At 41.1% G+C, this 24,386-nt stretch overlaps 1 protein-coding gene across 1 annotated transcript in view; it reads right to left on the reverse strand.

The window, feature by feature from the left end:
• Svep1 (sushi, von Willebrand factor type A, EGF and pentraxin domain containing 1) overlaps window positions 1-24,386 on the reverse strand; it is a 183,308-nt gene that overhangs the window by 105,982 nt on the left and 52,940 nt on the right. Inside the window, exons 4-6 of the mRNA XM_051162513.1 lie at window positions 11,119-11,277; window positions 9,752-9,931; window positions 3,252-3,431 (exon numbers count right to left, since the gene is read on the reverse strand). Coding sequence (XP_051018470.1) covers window positions 3,252-3,431; window positions 9,752-9,931; window positions 11,119-11,277 — 519 coding nt within the window. The remainder of the gene's footprint in view (window positions 1-3,251; window positions 3,432-9,751; window positions 9,932-11,118; window positions 11,278-24,386) is intronic.

Below are 24,386 nucleotides of genomic sequence, written 5' to 3' on the forward strand. Positions count from 1 at the left end.
GGCAGATTTGGGCCAGGGGTCCCGCTCAAACTAAGGCACCAGCCAAGGACAATACAGGAGGTAAACTTTAAACCCCTTCCCAGATCTAGCCAATGGTCAGAATATTCTCCACAGTTGAGTGGAGAGTGTGATACGACTTTCTTACATACTCTGGTGCCTCACATTTGACCATGTCCCCTGGAGGGGGAGACCTGGTGGCACTCAGAGGAAGGACAGCAAGTAGCCAAGAAGAGACTTGATACCCTATGAGAATATATAGGGGGACGTAATCCCCCTCAGGAACAGTCATAGGGGAGGGGAATAATGGGAAAATGGGGGGGGGGAGGAATGGGAGGATACAAGGGATGGGATAAACATTGAGATGTAACAAGAATAAATTAATAAAAAAAAAAAAAAAAAAAAAGAAAAAAAAGAAAAATTGGAACCATTCTCAAATTTTAAAAAGGGGGAACAAAAGAAAAACCCCCTTTAGGCTATGGAATGAGGCTGCACTTGTGTATGCATATGCATACTTGGAGAAAAAATATATATATAATCAAGATGCTCTCTTTTGGATTTCCAGAAGAATCTTCTAGTTTGCTTAATACAAGTTTCACCTATTTCTTTAAATTTTCTTATATACGTTATATAGATATTTTGTGGGTCTTTATTTGTTTTGTCCTTTGGAATAGTAACTCAAATATCCCAGGTAGCTCTTGAATTTTCTGTATAACCAAAGATGACCTTGAGCTTCTGATTCTGCTGCCTCTACTTCCTGAGGTTTTAGGGTTATAGGTGTGAGCCACAGTCTTCCTTCTTACAAGGTTCAGAGAAAGAGGCATCCTGGATTCTGCACACCAGCTGGGTGGGTCCTCCAACTGAACTGCACCCCAGCACATTAAACCAGTTGCCAGAATGTGATTTTTACTGTCTGTCCTAGTTCTCTCTCTCTCTCTCTCTATACACACACACACACACACACACACACACACTGCTTACTTGCTTCTCTTATGATTTGGATGAACTCTCAGTATTCTGAGTAGATTAATTGTGTTTTTAGTGACCCATCAATCATAATCTTCCCCAATCTTGAGGCTCATTATCAGGGCTGATACTAAATGATAATTTATGATCATGTATTTCTTTCCCAACTTTCTATAAAATGGCCTTGTTTCTCCATGACAGTTGTGGCTTACTGTGGACATTTTTTTTTTTGTGTCCACCATATTCTATGCACATGAGTATTTTACCTGCCTGTTTGTATGTACACCAAGTGTATCATGTGTAGTGCACACAGAGGCCAGACGAGGACATCAGATCCCCTGTCACTGGAATTACAGGCTGGTGTAAGCCTCCATGTGGGTGCTGGGAATCGAACCTGGATCATCTGAAAGTAGTAAGTTGTCTTAGTCACTAAGCCATCTCTCCAGCCCCTAGATACCGGTTTCTTATGAGTCTGTTGAAAATGGGTTTGAAATGGCCATGAATACGTTGGTTCTCTTATACTAAGCAACCACAAACCTTTTTCCTATTTACTGTAATGCAGCAGTGATGACTTTCCTCATTTTTAAACCCTTGCTGAATTTCTATGATAAAATATCCATTTTTTAGTAGAACATTCTTTTGGATGTAGATTATTTTTTATATTTGTTATTAGTTACATATAAAGTTAGTTTATAGTTTCTGAGTTTTTGTTTTGTTTTGTTGTTGGTAGGTTACCAGGTTGGGAGCAAAATAATAATAGATTACTAACATGAATTAGATAGTCTTCTATACACATTACACAGTATGAAAATTGCTGCTTTTTCTTTTTTCTCTTTTTTAATTATATTTCTTTTTTTTTTACATATTTATATTATTATACACAAATAAAATAAACTGTATACAGCAAGAAGAACCACAAAACAATCAGGGATTATATAAATGTTACATTAACAGCTTTTTGTTGTTTTTTTTTGTTGTTGTTGTTTTGTTTTGTTTGCTATTTGGCAATCTTGAAGAAAACATCTTTCCTATCTTGATGAGTCTAAAATTCTCAATGAGAATCAATATTTATCACACTTTATCTCTATCGACTTAAAAGAGCTGCTGTTTCAAGGTTTGAAAGGTGTTAGTAGGATGGCTCGGCAGATACAGGCACTTGCCACCACGCCTGATGTCATGAGTTCAATTCCCGGGACCCACAAGGGGAGGGAGAGAACCAACTCTCGAAGCTTGTTCTCTGACCTCCACATGTGTTCTGTGGCATGGCTGTGAGTGAGCCCAAGCACACGCATGCTCACACACGCCCTCAATCAGCTTAATTCTCCTCAGTCACACTTGGAGAGATGATTACTACTATGATAGTTTTCCCTCAAGTTTTATAAGTAATACGTGTCTGATTTCTTTTTCTAAATCACGTATTTGCATTTCCTTAGAAACTGTGGACAATATAAACAGTTTTCTACTTATAAGCACAGGTTCACCCAGCATCTCACTTTAGAGGTCTTCCTCCTGTGTGTTCTATTGCAACTTTTTAGGACTATTCTACTTTTTGGATTTTTCTTAAATTTTAAAATTCTATTTTATTACTTCATTTTAAGCACTTCCCTCATTGCAATTCTATTACATCTATTCTCCTTCTATAGTTCATTTTCTTCTCATTTCAATAATTATGTCATGGTCAATTTTGCATGCAACTTTTCTTTACTTTGCAATTAAACATTCAGTTTTTAAATTTTCTTTCCGAAAAAGACATTAAAATTTGCTGGCTCACACTTATGTCCTTTCAGCAAGGCGAGAAATAAACCATATTCAACAAATAAAGTGATTATAAAGCATTTGGTTTTCTAAAAAAAAAAAAAATCCATTCAAGTTGCCTTTTGTGTGTGCATGTGTGTGTGCATGCGTGCATGCATGTGTGTCTTGCCGGCTGGAGCTGTACACTTCACTGAGCTAGAAAACTGAATTCAAGGTTGGAGTCTTCTTAACAATGGAGAGAATATTCGCCCTCTGTGGAGTGTGGTGGTGGAGTTGGCGACCGTGACTGGGCACATTGTTACACTGAGCTCTGCCTAGAAAGGTGCCTACAGGGCGGATAGTTGAAGTTTTGCAGCAGTCATTGGGAAGAAAGGAGAAAAAAGTCTAGAAGCCTCAGAGTGACTGAACAATGACCTGAAAATGCATGTGCACTACCATGTGAACTCATATGTACACATTTATATTCATATGTATCAAGAACGTGTGTTCGGGTCCAGGTCTTTTCCGATTCCTCGCACCTTCTGGCCACTTACCCACACACCGGGGCTCTGTGCCATCCCACTGGGTGTTCCCTTGGCAGGTAAGTTTAGCACTTCCTTCTAATCTGTATCCTTCATTGCAGGTAACCAAACACACAGTGTTGTAGGACATTTCCACAGTGGAGCAGCTGATGTGGCCGTGTCTGGGCTGGCGGAGATGCCGGCATGTCCTCACTGTGGACAATGTGAGAAAACGTCAACAATTACATTTTACTTAACACAGTTAGAAGTGGAAACTGTCACTTTAATAATGGCTTTGTGTTATAAGCAAGACAATGTCCTGTTCCTAAGTGTCAAGAGATAAACAACACATCCTCATTTGAAAAATTGTGGGTCCTTACCAACCTACATCTTATTTGCATCACTACGATGTGCAGTCTGCAGCCCATATATGGGGAATTAACCTGCGTGAGGAATCTAGCTCTGGCTACAGGATGACAGCTGTAGAACAGGGGTGGCTCCCAAAAAAGAGGTAGCTGCAGCCCTCAGCTGGGCCTTTGCTGCGACTTTTCCAGGCTATGTTCCAAAAGAAAGTGTTTTTCTTCTTCCAGGATAGACGTTTCAAGGTCGCGATCAACTCAGTTCTCAGACCTATGGGCTACAGGCTAGACTTTTCAATAGTTCCAGCTTTTGCAAAACTGCTCAGTTTATATAATCTAAAATTCTAGCATTCTATTGTCTACCAGTCACTCTAATCCTTCCAGGCTTTTCTCTCCTTTCTTCTCATGCACTCACTGCAAAACCTCATTCTTAGTGCTAATTTTGATTAATGTCATAAGATAGCTTGTTTCCGCCCGCTGTGGCAGAGTCTGCGAATTGCCACCCAGGAGCTGTTCTTCCCAGCATAACAAGCCCACGTCATGCGCCAGTCTTAGTCTCCCAACTTCACTGCAGTTAACAAGAGCCAATTTGAATGCGACTTTCCAATGGACAGGGTGCTATTCTGTCTTCCCTTTCTCCTGTCTATGCCAGCACACTGTTATGTATTTACCAGCACTATAGGAAAAGTACCACGCATTAAGATAATGGTGTGGAAACACTAAAGAAACCTTAGTCTCTGGTGATAATGGGATTCTTCCACCCGCTTTGGCTTGTCTGTGTTGTCTTCATTTTAGACGAGAGAAAAACCTCAAGGAATTGATATTTGGAACTTTGGTACAAGTTGCTGCACACAAGTCAGATTCTTTCTATGCAGCACTCAATCATTTCCTTCATCAATTCTCTATGGAAAGACCCTGCAAAGGAGCTAAGATCAGCTTGACTGCAGACAGTGCTGTGCAACACCGAAGGCTAGGAGACTGAATAACAAGCCATAGAGAATCTTCAACATGCTGTTTGGAAATCAAGATTATAGCGGGAACTCCGAGTATACCTTTATGCATAAGCAAGTTTTTTTTTAATAGCAAGAATGTGTATTTGTTTATTTTGAAAAATGAATGTAGAAGAATAGAAAAGAAATGCAAAATATTCAAGTGCATATTCTACTGAGGTTACTGGCAGGCTTTATTCTGTGGGAGCTCATTCAAATCACATCAGTTGGAAGAGCATAAATATTAAGTGAATTACATATAAATTTCAGATTTATTACTTCATAGAGAAAATTCAAGAATTAAATGAGAGGATTAAATATGAAACCCTGTCCCCTGCTACAATTGAGACAATTTGGCCTAAAGGTAACTATTAATAAATTATCAAAATATTCTGCCTGCCACATAGGATTGCTATCAAATGTGTCCAACATGCATACTGTCATGCTTACTGCTGGCTTGGCTTAAAAGGTAAATAAGATAAATTCCTATAATTGAGATGTATAAAACAGAAAATCATATCAGGCAACTGCTTTTACCTTCAGTTTAAAAAAAACTCCTCAAAAAATCAGATCCCAACTTTCCAAAGCTAAGATGAAATGGATTTGTAACATTTCTCATGGGTCCTCAGGGCAAATTAGAGTTGATGTCACAGATACAAGCTATATTGCTTCTCAAATGTTGGTTTTTAATAAACTTCTATTGCTTCTTAGGGAAAACAAGGCAGACACAGTCATTTATATCTATTTCTTAGACATTTTTATACTCTACATTCAAGAGTGAGTATTTATTACCATTTTCAGGTACACATGTAATTACTAGATTCAACTTATAATTTTTTTTGGTTTTTGATTTATATTTGTTTCAAAGAAATTAATATGTGGTTGGTTCAGAAAACAGTGACTTACCCTAACTTGACCGTGTCACATTGTGTACATGGATTGAATCACTTTACTCCATAATACACAATTATTATGTACGGATTATACACCAGTTAATAATTTAGAAAAATGACTAAAATTGGAAAATAAAGACAGAACCTGGTCTTTTGTTGTGAGAGAACAATCTATTATGTAATCTAGACAGTGCCAGACCTGCAAATGTGCTGTGAGTTTTGTCTTAAAAGATGAATAGGATTGTTTGCCCAGATATGTATTTCCTGTCAATCTCCAAATTGTGGTTCAGTCTATTACTGGAAATAGAGCAAATCTGATGTTAAATGCAGGCATCTTGATGTTGGAACTTTTTCCTCAGGAAAAACCTAGCATCCCAGGGTTTAATTTACAGTGCTGCTGCGTTTTAGCTAGTTGTTATTGAGACATCACTGAAGATTCCCTCAGGGGTTTAGAATGAAACACATAATTCAAAGAAAATGAAAAACGACTGTGAGTGCTTTATGAAGGAGATTAAGTGCTGCATTAAGAGGAACAAAAATGAAACCCGTCAATTATCATTCAACATTATGTAAAATTGACAGTGTAGAATCTAATTTTTGCTCATTATTCTTTCCTGACTCAACCTTAGATTTTTATAAAAACTATGACAAAATGAAAATTGTTCCCTGTCCCTTATAGTATACGTGTGAAATACTACTTTTGCAGACCTCCCTGAATTAACAGAAGGCAGCCTTGCCCAATGCAAGCATCTCAGAGAGCCAGACACACCACTGATTATGAGCCACTGCTGAAGCCACAACTGTGCCCAGGAGACTGCTTACTGTGCACGTTTCAAGGCGCATTCCAATTTTACAGACACACACACAAAATGGGAAAAAATACATTTTATAGTTGGTGAAATACGGTCCTTGCTTTGTTGCACTGCATCTCAAGCAGATCCATAAGGCCTGGGTAATACGGTAAAGGAAGGACCCGAGTCTTCACTCAGGACAAGTCTACTTAAAGGCGAGCTGGGTAGTGGCTTTGGTAGAGAAGCTGCAGGAATTTTAGGGCAATCCATAGTCTTGTCAAATCTTCCCTGCTGTGATTAATATGTTTATATTAGAATAGCAATTGAAGAACAAACATGCTTTTTTCCTTTAGCTTTGTACAAAGCATGTTTATGAATACGCATTGTTGTCAAATTGAAATTTTCATTGGCCAGAATTATAACTTGGGTTAGAGGGGAGGAAAAATTACATTCTATATTATGTCTGTATTAACAGTGCTTTATTAACAGTTTAGCAATTAATCAACAGTGCAGATGGCTGTGGTAGCTGGTATTATAACAGGGTGGTCAAGTAAGATATAAGAAAATCCCTCCTGTGGTCCCAAGTCAGGCTAGGTCAGAAGAGAAGCCTCCATTGCTGTGGGAGGCAGAAGTACAGCAGTGGTCACTAAAGTCAGAGTCAGCCATGGACAAATGCAAGGAGGACGGGTGCCTTCCAACTTTTCTCTACTTGCCTCCTTGTCTCACTGATAAGCCTGGTGCCCAGTGGTGGGGCCATGTTCACTTCTGGCTGCTAGAGGACAAGGCTCTTTCAGACTCCCCAGAACGCATCTGAGTGTGCCTGGTGGCTTCCACCTGTAAGGCTTGCCAGGCCTGGGATCTCAGGTTGAGTCACGAGGGACTCTTTGATGTTCCAACCTCTCTTCAGAGCTTTCTAGCTCAATTTCCTTCCAAAATTGTGTAGCGTTTGACCTCCAAAATAAGTCCCAAACCCTGTAACAGACAGGTTTCACTGAGCGACCCTGACACAGCATAACGACTGGAACTATGGAAGACTGCAGAGAACATTCTAGAGCCACGCCTCTCAGGCTGAAGAGGTTGGCAAGGGATCAGGGTTTCCGCAGATGATCAAGGCTTGAGACAAGGCTTCTATGTGAACAGCATTCAGAGAGGTGCTGTATGGACATCTATGGCTGTTAGTGTAAGGCAGAGGTTTGGGTTTGATTCTGGAAGGCAGTGGGGGCAGGGTCAGGACCTTTCTCTGAAGGGATAGACTGCCCAATCCACTTTTCTCCCTCGAAAAGTCATGGATAGAAAGTTAAAATGGAGTCTTCTTCACTGTCCTCTATTTGGAGGAAAGAGTAAACATTTCGCACAGAACTGGCAACTGCCAATAACTGGTGACTTCAACGAAAATGTTTCAGGTCAACAATTATTTCAGTAAGGTTGTGTGGGTTTACCTGCGTGACAGAAAATGACCTTCCTTTACCCTCACATACCTAGTGTGGCTGGTGAGACTGGAAATCAATATTCTTAGTCTTTTCTCTCAGAATCATAGAAATATATTCTCCAGAAATCTCAAGCACCCAGTACACAGCCTCAGGGTAGGTGAAGCCTCTCAGAGGTGAGGCTATTTGCAACTAGGAAGCCAATGCTCTTCTGTGTTTTTCTGGGGCATTCAGATATGTTGCTAAGATTATTTCCAGACATTGGTCTGTTTTTAATATTCTTTTCTGGCATTTGCTAACTGATTTTTTAAACCGGATCTAAAGGCTTTGGTTGTGCATAGTTATTTTCAGGATTTCACCTTGGGCTTATAGGCTTTGATCTTCTCTTACTGCTGTTCCTTAATTCTACTCACTCTCTGAATTCCTCATATGAGAGGAAGACGTCAAGTGGTGAGTTTTCTCTCACACCATTTTTTTCTGTTCAGAATTCTTTTGTCTTTGAAATTATCCCCCACTTTCAAGGGGATCTCCCAGGTTACATTTCTCACTTTATTAATTTGACTTTTAACTATGTTTTTATTGAGCAATTGGTTTTGATTTCCCCTCCCTCCTCCTTGTGCTAAGGAACTTCATTATTCTTAGACTCCCCCTCAATTCCTACTCTTTATTAATGCAAATGCCTTTGAGGCTCATCCATTGAATTTTCTATGCTCCCCTGTCTGCCATTTTTGCTCAACCTGCTGATCTTAGCTTCCCCTTGACTTTTTGCAGGGTACATGAGAGAGATCTGATTTGCACAGTTTCCTATTTACCCCTGGGTTCGGTTTCAGTGCCTAATAAACACGGACTACATGTTTGTGGAATTTTGAAATGCTCCAGGAATGGTGAGTCAGCGAGCTTCTTCTCTGGGTATAAAAGCACCAGGGTTCCCAGGAGACAGCATCTTTTACCCAGTGATCTGGGTGAATTATGGATGGAGTCTTGGGGAAGTCAAGTCCTCAGCAAGGAGTGTTGACCACAGACAGAGTAAGGCTGCCAGGTTTCGCAATGAGCAAATCAACCCACCAAGATGTTGAACTAAATTTGAACATCAGAAAAAAAATCAATGACTTGGTTTTTCCATATACCTATGTCTCACATCTAGTACACTATTCAAAGCAGCTTTGGGGGGCCAGGCTGTTGCAGAGAGGTCCTCGAGTCCTTGGCTTGCTCTTCTCTTTCCTTGGAAAGCCTCCTTCCTCCTGCCTTGTGAAGCCTTTGGAGGCTGGGGCTGTGCAGCTGTTAGAACTAGGAACTCAGATGATGAAGGTGACCAAGTTGGGAGAGGGATGGTGGATCTGAGACTCTACTCTGTCTTCTATGTGGAAGCCATGACTCCCACCCCTTTTCCTGCTGCCTTGAAATCTTGGGATCGCACCATGATAAATCCTCCACTTTCTACAACTGGAGACATTTGTGTTGAGGTGCTTCCATTGCAGGACTCTGGTGTGACTCAAGCTCTGTCTTGTGGTTGGACTCTAGCCCTAACTCTGACTATCTCAGAACTTGTCCCCAGTCCTGGTGTTCTTGTTACCCCTACTGAAGTTTGAATAACCTGCCTACTTACCTCTAGACCAGTGTTTCTCATCCTTCCTAATGCTGCGGCCCTTTAATATAGTTCCTCATGTTGTGGTGACCTCAACCATAAGATCATTTCATTGCTACATCATAACTGTAATTTTGCTACTGTTATGAATAGTAATGTAAACACCTGGTGTGCAGGATATCTGATATGTGACCTCTAAAGGGGTCGCGACCCACAGGTTGAGAACTGCTGCTCTAGACAGCCTTTTTTTTTTTTTTGGCTTGTTAATCAAAGAAGTATGGCAATTTTTTTTTTTTTTTTTTTTTTTTTTGGCAATGATGGGCTCAGTCAAACTTAGCAGTTCTCCACCTTCCTATAATTTTTATTTTCTTAGGAGTATGATCTCTGAGAACGGAAAATCGACAAATAATTGACCAGTCCATTAGACTTTAAATAGTGAATGTCAGGCCAGACTACCAAGAAACAACATGAACTGGCCAGACTGCTTACCTTTGCAGAAGCTCTCTGTCCCAGACCACAAGCCATTGGGTTGACACAAATGGATGCTGCTTCCCACGAGGTCAAATCCAGGGCGACATCGGACCCCACAGGCTGCATTGAAGTGGTTTTTGCAAGTGTTTTGTATAAAAAAACCATTTTCAGGAGGCTTCAGGGCAGGGCAATGGACAACTGACATTCACGGAGAGAAAAGCAAAAAGCAAAGTCAGAGTCTGTATTTGGGACTGCATTGCTTCAGTTTATTTAGCAAAGCATGCCATCTGTCTGTCTGCTTGTGTGTGTGTGTGTGTGTGTGTGTGTGTGTGTGTGTGTGTGTGTGTAAACATATATATATATACATATATATATATATATATATCCATATTTATTTATCTTAATTTTCACAGCTTTTCCATTTGATCTATCTGATTCCTAAGTGTTTGGAAGAAGAATCCTTACATACGACCCCTGGTAGATATTTGCTACCAATTAAAATGTACTATAGGTGGAACACTACTTTTTAAGCTTCAAAGGGTTTTATTTTAATACTGCATAGATAAATGTAAGATCTCCCAGGCTTTGTTCCCAGCTTTGGTGCTGGACCCCAGGACCTCGTGTGTGCTAAACACGTGCTCTCCCATATAACCTACAGGCTCGCAAGCTATAGCCCTAGAGCCTAGTTCTTGACCTTCATAGATCATTAACTATTTTCTCTATTAATTAAGGTACAATGAAGTAATGGAGAAACAACAAGACTGGAGTGATGGGACACATCTTTAATTCCAGCACTAGACAGGTAGTATTTTTTGAGTTTGAGGCCAGCTTGCTCTGCAGAATGAGTTCTAGGACAGCCTGTCTCAAGAAACAAAACAAGGAAAGAAAGTAAAAAAAAAAAAAAAAAAAAAAAAGTCTAATTGATACAGACTATAAAACACATCTTCTATCATGTGCTATATACTATGTAAATACTTTGAACTTCTGACATGATAGAAAAATGTTTATGAAAAATAATTATTTTGAGTACTATGATGGCCAACACAAGCTTAGTTGCTATTCAAATTCATTGCTGAAGCTGTAGCATTCCTCATTTCTAAGTACTAATTCATGTTTTCTGCAATCACGTCACTCCTATGATCTCAGATCCTGTCTCTGGGGATACTTATGGGTTTAGTGCTAACAAATGCTATGAAATAGAAGCAAATCACACACACACACACACACACACACACACACACACACACACACACACACCCCACTGTGACCAAAGGCAGAGACGCTAAAGATCATCCTAAATGAATTGGATGCAAGCACACACTCTTTGTGTCACAGAGCTCAAGATCAGCTTTCGATTTCCTGTTTGCCAGGAGTTGGTAGCTCACCTTCACAGGTCTGGCCGGATCTCTGGTACCCCTCTCTGCACACGCAGTCTTCAGGGGATGTGCTTCCAGGTGGAGAGGTGTGGTTTGGATCAGGACATGGAATGCACGTGCTGATTCCTCCTGGAGAAGCTTCAGGCTTATACGTCCCTGATGGGCAAGCTGTGGGCAGACAAGTGGCCAGAGAAGTCCATTTATGTGATATAGCCATAGAAACTCAGAAAAAAAATTAAAATGATGGGGTGGCAGACAGCATTCTACACAGAATAATTATTATATAATTTAAGCAAAAAAAAATCTTTCAAAAAGATTTTGTTGTGTTTTTATTTTATGTGTGTGCTTTGGCTACATGTTCCTATGTGCACCATGTGGATACAGTTTCCACAAAGGCCAGAACAGGGCATCAGATCCTCTGAAAATAGAGTCACAGATAGTTGTTGGTTGTCATGTGGATGCTGGGAATCAAACCCAGGTCTTCTGGCAACACTCTAGGTCCAAAAGCAACTAACCCCAAAGACTGACATTGTTTGTTTGCTATGTGCAGAGTACAAAGGCCTCTCTGGCTCACAATTAGTTTCTGTCATAAAATATGACATGTCTGGTGGATTTATGGGAAAACTCAACCTAGTGGCATCTGTTAAGGGACCCAAAGTAATCAAAGATCATCAGTAGATTTCAACAAATAGGAAATCTTCTATATATTTCATCTCACCCGTTCTGTGCATCCATTTACCCCTACCCTGAGGTCCCAGTGCCCCTCAGATAAGCAGAGGTCACCCCTTTATCATTTCTGTTGAAGTTCTTGATGGGGATGAGGTGAAAGTGAAGAGTTAGAGGGAAATAGTTCAGTGATGGGAAAAGGTCTTTTGAAGAAAAAGGAAGGAAAGATCCTGTTTCTCCAAGGCTCACAGAGTGTGGCTTAGAATTTGTAGCCCTTCAACCCTTTGGGGTTGCCCACCTGTAAACCGGCTCGAGAGTAAGCCATTCGGGGACTCGGCAACACTCAACTAACCAATTAAATGAAGCACAGCTGGAAGGTGGGTTTGATTACTGAACAGAGAAGCCACAAGCAAGGAGCAGATATTTTCATGCAAAAAAAAAAAAAATGGAGTAATCATAACAGAAGATTCATAATCTAACCATGGTTCTAAAATTCTTCATTGCATTAAAAAATACCAAACTCCCAAGGCATGTGCTGGAAAATCCCGGCTCTGAATCCACTTAAAAATTTTAAAATGAGAGAGAGACATTTAAAAATACTATTAATGCGACTGGCCTGTGAAAAATAGTTCAGCATAAGGGAAGGGACTCTTACTTCAGAGCATTTTGTTAGTGATCAGTCAAGTGCTGTTGACTTACACATCATATAAAACATTTCTTCCCCCGAATGCTGAGGATCAAGATCCCCAGGCAAGAACAAGACAACAAGATGTCCTTTAAATAGAAATCAGAGCTTGCAAGAGAAATACTTATATATAACTTAGATAAAGACACTCATACATAAGACAAAGTCCAAAGGCAATCACCACTGGGGGTGACTGACAGAAGCAATAGGCCCGCTGGGCAGCATAGCTTCGTAGGCCCAGTAGCAGTCACCGCCGTGCCGTCAGGGCTGAGACTCTAGTCCTTACCTGAAGCTTTAATGCCGAGATGCACAGTGATATGCAAGTGAAATTATGCCAGTCACACCCAGCAGGAAGGAAACATATCACAAGCTTGTGAGAAAAATAAATGAGATAGTGATGAGAATCAAGCAGATAGTTCATTTCTCCAGTGCAACAGCAAATGCCAGAACAAAAGACATGGACTAAGGTAGAGAGCTACGTAAGAGGACATTATGAATCCAAATAGTCATAATGATAGGCAAAGAGTCAAGAGTGAAGGAGGACACTGGGCAATGCACATGACTTTAGAAAATAAGGACATATTTTTTGTTCTCTTGGTTTTTGTTTTTTGTTTTTTTCTTTTTGGCTAAGAAAGAAATAAAAATCAAGAACACAATAATGAGAAACGTAGTGTTTAATAAAATTCTTGAGCCTGACAAACTTTTGGAACATGTAGTAACATTCTAGCATTACATGTAGTTACATGTTACTACATGTAACATTCTAGCATTACACTGAAATAGATGTGAAAATTGAAATAAATATCAAGTAAAACTCCCTTTTCTCAAGAAAATACATGATCAGAGAAAGAAAATAACTCTTACATAATATAAAGAACAAAGGTTCAAGATATGAGAGAAACAGATGTGGAGACAAGAAAGCAGATCATTTCATATATAGCAAGATGATAAAATGGAAAGAAAAGGCAGAGTCTGATTTGTACATAAAAATATTTGTATAACTGTGAATAACAAAAAAGTTGTATGACTTCCAAGCTAGCAGAGAGAAAAATACAAAGAAAATCTGAACAGTATGAAACAAAAAAGAGAAGAAATAATAAGAATGAGTGAAATACAAAAGCACACACGTGAAGGTGGCAGCAGCAGAACCATGTGTCAACCTTATCACCAGGTATCAACCTTAGCACCAGCTATCAATCTTATCACCAATCCGTTTGATCTGATATGACAGAAACCTGACATGTGTCAGATTTACCATTTTAAAATACTATGCTGTTAAAAGATATGTGAAAAATGATGAAGGAAACAAATTACCACCTGGTGTGGTGATGCACCTTCAATCCTAGCACTCAGGATGTTGAGATAGAAAGATTTTGAGTCTGAGACTAGCCTGGGCTATATAACAAGTCTCTGTAGAGAGAGGGAGAAGCGAGGAGGAAAGACGATGAATGGGGTGGAACTTGTAATAACACAAGACCTATATGAGTGTGCCAAGAGATAGAGTGAGAGAGAGAGAGAGAGAGAGAGAGAGAGAGAGAGAGAGAGAGAGAGAGAGAGAGAGAGTCAGTTTTTCCTAAGGAAGAAGTGCATGTGGTTGGCAATCCCAGGACAAATCTTTTAGTGCTCAGAATAAAGTGAAAACGAATGGCTACTTTTTAATTTGGCAGCATCTCAAAAGAAATTAGTGCACCCTACAGATAGGTGTGTGAGGATCGGGTTTTTTCTGAGCTGGGCAAGACACGTGATGTTTCTGTAGGGTAAACTGAGGGAACTCACCGGAAGTCTCCAGAGCTTGTTCTCTTTAAAGAGTTTTGTTTCTGAAGGTGTTCCAGATGAGCATAGCCAAGGATGTATACGAGACACCGTTTCTTGCTGTACAACATTGAAGGCGATGCAAGTGCTCACAGAGAAAGGCACTGTTACATTCTTAAGACACACCCAGCCAATTAAACAGTAGCTATGTCATAGAAGCATATGGAAATACTACAATTCCTGAGCTGGGGAGATGGCTCAGTTGGTGAAATGGTTCCTGTGGGAGCATGAGGGCCAGAGTCCCTACCATCAAGCACCCATGTAATAACAACAAATAAATAAACATGGCAGTACACATCTGTAACCGCTGGGCTGGGGCATATGAAGACAGGCAGATGACTGGAGTTTGCTGGGCAGCCATGTACCTGAATCAGTGAGCTCCAAGTTCAAAGAGAAGAGATGAGAAGAGAGAGAGAGAGAGAGAGAGAGAGAGAGAGAGAGAGAGAGAGAGAGAGAGAGAGAGAGAGAGAGAGAGAGAACAGAGCAAGCAATAGAGGAAACAGCAGGTAGGCACCAGCCTCTGACCTTCTTTGGCACTACATATACAATTCCACACTCCACACACACACACAGGACAATGTCCACACATAGTCTTTCCTGCCCACTTCATATAAATGAAGGAGTAAAGTATTCAGTAATGGGTTTTGAATTTCTTAAAATTTAATTATTTTTGTATGTAGGTGTTTTATCCTGCATGTGGATAAGTGCACTACGTGGATGCCTGGGTCTCAGAGTCTAGAAGGGAGTACCGGATCCCCTGGGACTGGAGTTACAGACAGATGGGAGCTGACATTGGGTTCTGGGATTCAAACCTGGGTCCTCTGGAAGAGCGGCCAGTGTTCTTCACGGCTGAGCTGTCTCTCCACCTCCCACCCCTACCCCCGCCCCCATTTCTGTAAAGTTTGAATAATCTCCTCAGCCCATCAATTCCCAACCACGCAGAGAGGGAGTGTTCTTCTTATAGTTGTGTCATAATAAATAATGTTTCCGTTCTTGGTAAATATTGTCTCTGCTCCCCCATTCTTTCCCTTTCCTGTCCTCCGCTTGGCTTCTGCCTTTGTACATGTTTCCCTTCCTCTAAGAGAACTTTCAGCACCTTCCAAGACTCTCATGTACTCGTCAAAGTTTCCCCCAACTTCTTTTGACAACTGTGCTGCCTTCTCCTCTGTACCCCACAACACACCACCACGCCCTGTGGTCTGGTTCCATGTATGTAATAATTTACTTGTCTCTTTCTCCACCCTGGTAAATTCACTGAATTTTCCAATTTGTCGGACTCCACTGCTGTCTCTCTCACTGCCGAGGTCAGCAGTCATCCAATCAGAGGAGAGCAAGCGAAGAGAAACCAGCACCTGCTGGAGCGTGGGGGGGGGGGGGGGGGGGCTAGGCGGAGGTGGTGATGTACGAGGGTTGATTTATAATCTCAGCTCTTCTTTTCACAGCTATGGGGTGCTGGAGAGTGAGTTTTCATTTCCATTTCTACCAAATTAGGAAGTTACAGCTAATGACATCTAAGGTTTTTCTCAAGTTTTTATATATAGAATAAGAAAAGGCACCCCAAAGGAGCATTCCCTAAGGGCCATCAGACTCTCCATGCAGATTTGTTAATTTATGTTGAAAAAGTAATAGAACGAGAGAAGAAACTAGCTGTGCATCATCATTCACCCAGGCCCCTTGAATAATCAAGGGTTTACCACATTGGAGAATACTGTTTGGGATAAAAATATCTAAACGCACATTTGGAGACACATTGTGAAATACACAGTGATGACGGGAAACAGACTTCAGGAGAACTATTTAGAGGCATTACACAATTCTAGGGGGGAGAGGTGTAATCAATTTCCTGGACTTCCAAGAGAAACATGTCCTCATCCCAAACTAAGCAAAAGCTGAACAGATAAAATAAATCTGTGGCTTGAACACGTTCCTCAAGGCTTGCTGGAGGTGTTTGGAGGAGGATTTGTTTGTTTGTTTGGGTTTTTTGTTTGTTTTTTTCTGTTTAAAACGAGGAAACCAAATATTAACTCCTTTCCTTGTTGTTGTTAAAGTTAATCACTTTCTTTTTTCAGAAACTTGTTGGCAGTTACTAGCTACTATTCCTGGAAGCCTGAGCCTTGAAGTTGTCACGTAGGGACATCAGATCTTCCTTCCACTGACAGTGACTGAAGTAGATTCAAATATCAACCATTTTAGGTTCTGTAAAAAGAGAGGCCTCTATGCCCTCTGATCTCTCTGGCCCATTACATATCAACATACACTGTATAGCGTGTACGATGTGCCTGTGTAATACAAAACACACGGGGACTGACATTCTATCAACCTCTAAGATTATCTTTTAAAACCGTGATGGATACTGAAAGCTTTGATCCGTGCAAGACTCATCTCTAAAGGTTAGTGAATAACTTCGAGGCATGTGGCCTCAGGGAGATTGCATGAGATGCACCTGGTGGGGCATGATGCCGGAGTGCCCATCCACGTAGAATATAATGGCAGCCTGAGGAGCTGGGCCACCCAGGAGCCTTCATTTCTGCCCTACCTAGGTTAGGGTACCAAATGTGATGTTATAACCTCAATTGCTTCTTTCCAACCATACGTAAACACTTGCTCTGAGCACAGAGTCTCTTCCTGTAGGTAGCTTTACCAGGACTTTGAGCACAAAGCTTCATTGCTGTGCTCACATTCACTTTTTGTGAAAGCCAACACTTTTACAAGGACAAATGGAGCTGTGCATAGAGGGACTTTATGTCACTGGGCAACTCTCATCCACTACGATGTGGTCAGTGAATTAGGCGAATTAGGCGACCCTGAAGTCTTACACATCAGTGCTCCTGTGGAATGTGTAAGCCGTCCTGCTGCTCTCCCTGGGACCGGTTAGCTCACTTGGCTAGAGTTCAGACTATTTAAACAAAATTGTGAATTTGAACCCTGTAGGGTGCCTCACCAGCAAATGGCACCTTAACCGCGGGGTACCAAGCTTGTGTAGGGGGCACCTGCTCAGACTTGCCAGAAGAGTCACGTATTACTGAAACTGTCAAAACACAAAAACCCCAAGCCCTCAAAGAGTGCCATGGTGAAGAAATTGTCATATATTAAGAATTTAAATGCATGCATGCACACGCGCGCGTGCGCACACACACATACACACACACACACACACACACACACACACACATACACATACAGGGATACAACCTGAGCATGAAATATTAAGGCAACCCCATTTTTATGGAACACTGCCACCTTAATTGTCTTATGTAGTTTATTGTCTGCATGAAGGCGGGAGCTCACCTTTAATTTTATAATTACACTTTTGTGAGCATACACCTTTAAGAAAAGCTCTTTGGAGAGTTTTAGAGTAATCTTTGACTTTATTTTTCCCTTCTACAAGAGCTGATGACTCAGAATCACATAAAAAGAGAAGAAAACATATCATTTGTTAATTTCTTTTAACATTAAATACTCAGCCTGATGCCAACCAATTTTGTAATTTTAAACAGTCTTTATATGAAGCATCATATCTTTGCAGTCCCTAGTTTATTAAAAAATTTTTCTCTAGCAAAATATTAACTGCTTTTCCTTTATGTGTATGAGTGTTTTGCTTGCATGTATATCTGTGCACCATGTGTGTGTGTATGAGTGTGTGTGTGTGTGTGTGTGTGTGTGTGTGTGTGTGTGTGTGTGTGTGTGTGTGTGTGTGTGCAGTACCTGTGGAAGCCAGAAGATGGCGCTGCATCCCCCATAACTGCATGGTTGTGAAGTCCCATGTGATTGCTTAGAATCTGCAAGAACATGCATTCTTAGCTGCTGAGCCATCCGTCCAGCATTTTCTTTGTAAACTTATGAACTATTAAAGTATTATATATCCCCATCACCATGGTCACAGGTACATGACTTTTTGCACTGCCTTTCAAAGGCTTTTGTTACTTCATTTTTAGATGGAGGTGTCATGATATAGCTTTGACTGGCCTGCAACTGACTCCATAGACCAGGCTAGACTCAAACTCACAGAGACCTACCTGCCTCTGCTTCCCAAATGTTGGGATTAAATGATGCACCACCACACCTGACAATAGTTGTTTTTGAGATATATATGGACAGAGACAGAGAGAGACAGAGACAGAGACAGAGACAGAGACAGAGACAGAAACAGAGACAGAGAGTCAGAGAACAGCTTTAGCTGTCATCCTGAAAACAATTCCATCAATCTTTTTGAGACAGGGTCTCTGACTGGCATGAAGCTCACCAGTGGGGCTAGACCAACTGTTCCATAAGGGATCCTCCCATCTCTTCGCTCCCAGTGCTTGGTTAGGAGCATGTACCAAGATGCCTGGCATTTTTTCCACAGGTGCTGGGGATCGAAACCAGGACCTTATGCTTGCAAGGCCAGCACCTTACTGGCTGAGCCACCTCCCTAGGTCTCAACAGTTGTAAACTGTCATCAGTCGTTCATTGTTGTGACTGTGAGGTAGGAGGCAGAGAAAGAAGATCGTGTGGATAGACAGGGACCAGGGTTGGACAACAATACATCCCTGTTGTGAGTAAAGGTGGAAAGAAGGAAAAAAACCTGAAGTTGTTCACTGATCTCTTCATGTGCACCGGGACACATACATGTCCACACTCACACACGTGAAGTTTGCATGGGTGAACACGATGTGTATATACGCGTGCACACAGAAGTGTATGCCTCAAAATTCTTGCTAATGACACCCATTCTGACTTGTTTCTAGTAATTACATCCCTGTTTCATGGCAGGCTGTCTTAGGGCAAGTATTGGGCAACAATCTTATCTGCCAGAGTACCTAAAAATAGTCAATACTGAGCCTAAGGGGTCAAAGAACAGCCTTTACTGATTTTCTTCTGTGATTTCCATAAGACCTGATTTGGAACAAATGGGCCTGCCTGTGTGGTCTAGTCTGCCACTCTTGAAGCAAGTCATCACATAATGCTTTTTTTTCTTCCACATTAAAACATCTCGAGTATCTTCTGAATGACATTTGTGTAAATAAAATCGCAAGTGCTTTATTTTGGCAACTGTAATGCTTTCAGCACATGAGATTTCCCTCTATTGTTGTCTCTCTCCCATTTCACCCATTAAGATAGGGTGTGGAAGAAAGGAGAATTCCCAAAATTGCTGCTGGCTTTGAAGCTCCCATCCTAAGGTATGTAACTAATTAGAGAGCTGTCTTCAGCCACTCCCCCCCCCCCCCCCCCCGCATCACTCCTGCATGGGTGAGCAAAGCTCTAAACTGAAATTCTGAGCCCCTCTGAGGGATGGAAAGGAGTAATGGCATTATCAGGGATGAAATAAAGTATAAGGCAGACCTGTATCTCTGCCCTGTGCAGGACTCCGGCACACACAGACAGCTCAGCAGGGGAAAGGACTCCAACACACACAGACAGCTCAGCAGGGGAAAGGACTCCAGCACACACAGACAGCTCAGCAGGGGAAAGGACTCCAGCACACACAGACAGCTCAGCAGGGGAAAGGACTCCAGCACACACAGACAGCTCAGCAGGGGAAAGGACTCCAGCACACACAGACAGCTCAGCAGGGGAAAGGACTCCAGCACACACAGACAGACAGCTTAGCAGGGGAAAGTGCCCATTAGATGACAGTGGGGAGGAAACTCTTCAAGGCACCGTGGTTGGCAAGAGCAGCCCCAGCCCTAGGTGTCAACAGATGGGACCACACAAAAATCAGGTTTCTGCACAGACAAGACCAAACCAACAAACCAACCAACCGACAAACAAATGACCCGGAACTCAGCAGGGCACACAGCTAACATCTGGAAGAGAAATTCTTTACAAGCTATGCTTTAGACAGAAGATAAATATCCAGAATTTACAATATTTTTTCAAGTAAAATCATTAAAAAAAAAAGTAAAAGATGTCAACATGATTCAGAATCATTTTAAAAAATAAAGTAAAAAGACCACATGGTCCAGAACTCAAAAGCTGGGGTGTTCTCAGGTAAACTTTGTGAGTCAGCGTGATGTGAAAGGTGACGGGTGATCACGCCCAGATGGAAGACTTAACCCTGGCATTCTACTAACAAATAAAACAGCCAATGAGAAGTGTTCTCCTTAGCTAAAGGACTGGCACAAGGGTGGCCCAGAAGGCTAGGACATTTTAGATAACAGTGTTCTACTCCTACCAAATGCTTGAACAAACAAACAAACAAAACCCGACACGGCCCTGTGTTCCAGCCCTTGCCACATCAGCAGAAGCCAAGTGGGTTGTTTAGCTTTAGATGAGAGGTGTTCCCGCAAAGCCTCAAGTGATGAGGTTTACTGGGAGGGAGCCTGGCTGGGGAGAGTAGGTCGCTGGAGGTGTGTCCTTGGAGGGTGTATAGTGGTCTTATCTCTATCTTTGCTTCCATGCTCCTCAAGGCTTTGGTCCACAGCATGCTCTTCACCATGCTCAGCATCACCTCAGGCTCTGAACAGAAGATGAACAACGTGGATCAAGAGCTCTGAGGCCACTAGTTAAAATCAAGCTTTTCTGCTGTAAGTTGATTTTCTCAGCTTTTTGGTCACAGTGATGGAAAGCTGATTAACAGTCCTGTACATGCTCTGATGAGATGCCCAAGTGGGTGTCATAAAAGAGTTTTGAAAAATCAAATGAAGTTGGCAAAACTTTAACAAACCAAAATAAAGAAAAGATGATACAAATTATCACTCTCCAGAATGAAACAGACCCTGTAGACATGGGTATGATAATGCTACCTAGAGCAGGTCTATACATGTTTGACAGCTCAAAAGAAGTGGATTAGTTCCTCAAAAACTACACACCACCATGATGCTACACAGTGGCATTTGTATGGCTCTGTTGTTTAGCAAAATTGAATTCATAGTTTTAAAAACTTCCATCTCCCCAAACAATGAAAGAGTAAAAGCGGGGGAGGGGGGACCAATAAACTACAAATAAAGAGTAAAAAAGACATAGAGTACTATATCTCAGAAATGCAGACACAGAAATGCTCAATAAAATATTAGTAATACATATGATGAATTTTACACCATGAAGCAGTAAGATTTATTTCAAGGATGTTAGGTTGACTCAATATTGGAAATCATTCCAGGCTAAAGAAGAAACTCTATCTGAAAATATCCTGATTCCTTTTGTGGAAGATTCGCGCTAGTCTGGTCTACAAAGCCAGGTCTGTTACACAGAGAACCCGTCTCTAAAAACCAAGCCCTGCTCCACAAACAACACAAAACAAAAGAAATTCTAAGTATCTATCAAAACCAGAATCCCTTCTGGAACTGATAGTCGACTTAAATAAAACCAGCACACAAGGGTGACAAACAAAACTTGGTTGCATTTTCATAGAGTAGCAATGATCCCACAGGTGAAATTTAAAATACACTTAAAAATTAATTACAGTGGCCCAAAAATAAACTACATAGGTGTAAGTCATACAAACAGCACACAGAACTTATATGTGAGATGTTATGAGTGCTGAGAAAGACAAAGATCTGAGCACGCTTTGTGTTTATAACTTTGAAGTTTCACCATAACGGAAGGGTCAAATTTTCACCAAGTGATATGCAGCTATAGAGTGCAATGCCTATGAAAGTTAGAGTAGGATTCTTTGTGCATGAGGATAATGTTATTCTTAAACTTACATAGAAATAGAAGGAAGCCAGAATAGCCACAATGACCTTAGTAAAGCAGAAGAGGACAGCCAGTTTCAAGACTCATCGCACAGCTCTAGGGTTGATGATGTGCATCTGATGGAACAGAGAACATCCTGAAAGTGGACACTAACATATCCAACAAGTGCAAAGTGAGCTGAATAAGGGAAACATCACTGTTACAGGAAGTAGTGTGGAGACACTCGGTAACCAACCAGACACAAGTCTCACACCATAAGAATAAAACGTGGCATGGATGTCAATATAAATGCAAGGTTAGGATGCTTTTAGAACTGAACATAGGTTAAACCCCTTAGAAATCAGGGAAAGTACAATCCACAGAAGAGAAAAGTATAAAGCACAGATGGAAATGTTGATAAATGGACGCCTTCAAGTTCAACAACATTTGTAATGGTGCCAAGAAAAATAGATCCCCACACCCAAAAGAATGATCTATATCTCTCACCCAACATGAAAATCAATTTAAAACAGATCAGGCATATTCATGTAAGACATTAGACTCTGAAACAGTGAGGGGAAAACTCTTTAAGAGACAGGCATGAACAACGACTTAATAAAAAGGACTTCAGCCGCAGCAGCAGCACGGTCTCACAGAACTGACAAACTCATAGAACTTCAAAGCGTCTCCAAAGCAAAGGAAAAATCAATAGAATGAAGCTGGAGCCAGCAGAATGGGAGAAGAATCACTGACAAATGTACAAAGGACAGGGAACCAACATCTACGGTCTATAAGGAGGCCTGAAATTAAACACCCAAAATAGCACCCAATCAACAAATGGGTGAATGAGCTGACTGAAAAGAAGAACACAAATGGACCATAAATAATTGAAAAATTGTTCAATATCCTTAGCAACCAGAGAAATGCTGATTAAAGCACAGATGTTCCACCCAACAGCTATCATCAAGGCAACAGCAACAAATGCTGGCCATGGTGTGAGGGAAGAGGAACTCATATGTGCTGCTGGTGGGAATTTAAACCCGTGTAAGCAATAGGGAGGTCTCAAGAGCTATAAATAGAACTACCACATGACCCAGCTGAGCTGTCACTGACTATTGTCCCCAGCGGATGCTAGTCAGTGAACCACAGAGATATTTGCAGGTCTATGGTGATCAACAGCCAGATATAATTACATAAGTAGATTTAAAAAATTGATATGCCTAGGGTAGTCCCTGTCAGTTACAAAGATTGAGATGATGACATTTACAGGAAAATGAATGGGACTGGAGACAATTGTGCTAATTAAAATGAATCAGATGAAGGAATGTGTAGGAGAAGGAGAGGACCAGCAAGAGGGCAGAAGGCAGGATGTGGGAGGATAGCAGCGGGGCATTATATAAAATGATATATCAAAATACAACAAAGCCATCACTCCGTATGTTTCCTAAAAAACAATTAGTAAAAAGGAAAATGAAGCAACTATGTCCTGAGATAATGGAAAAAATGAAAAAATAAATTATACAGAACAAAGGACACTATTTGTAAACTACAAATACTGGCACAGAGCTAGCATGTATAAGATGAAAAGAATTCTCATATTTTGAAAATAAAAAGTAAAGAAACAAATTAGAATAAGGATAAAATGCAGGCAGAGAGAGTTTACTAAAAATAAAAAAAAAAGGCATCAGTGGAAAATGAGCATAAAAATGCATGTCCAATCAAATGGAAATTAAATTGAGATGCCACAACCTACTTGTCAGAATGACTAAAATCAATAATAAGAAATGTTGAAAATGATACAGAGAAACTGAATCACAAACCGCCTTCTCTCTCCTTCCTTGCCCTCTCTCCTCTCTCTTGCTTTTATTCTTTATTTTATTGTAAGACAGGCTTGCTATGTAGCCCAGGCTGGCCCTCCATCATAGCATCTTCCTATGTCAGTCTTCTGAGTGCTAGAAATATGGCAGGCATTATCAGGCCCACTCACATGTTTCTGATTGGAGCATAAAATACTGTGCTATATTTTTGTTTGTTTTTTAAACTGAGGACATAGTTCCTATGTTACCATATCATCTGACTACTGTCAAATTTAGCCCATAAGTACTTACAGTCACACAAAAATGCCTGCACAAATGTCTAGAGCAGCTTTAGCCATAGCAACGCCCCCACCATCCATCCCTACCTTCCCATTTCTTTAATTTCTCACCCTTTCCAACCCTCCACCCATACCCACCTTGTTAGCATTGATTTTCAACTTGACACAGTCTACAGTCATCTGAGGAGACCTCAACTGAGGAATTGAAGGCTGTCTTGACTGATGCAGGAGGGTCCAGCCTGGTATATTTTATGCTATCCCTTCCACTGGCAGGAAGGCCTGGGCTGTGTGAGAACAGGCCAGAGAGCAAGCCAGCCAGCTGCATTTTCCCAAGACCCCTGCCTTGAGTTCCTGCCCTGAATTCTATCAAATGATGGGTTGTGTAACCCGGAAACGGAAGTCAGACCAACCCTTTCCTCCCCA

The sequence above is a fragment of the Acomys russatus genome, chromosome 2 (genome assembly GCF_903995435.1).
Source record: "Acomys russatus chromosome 2, mAcoRus1.1, whole genome shotgun sequence".
Taxonomy (NCBI): domain Eukaryota; kingdom Metazoa; phylum Chordata; class Mammalia; order Rodentia; family Muridae; genus Acomys; species Acomys russatus.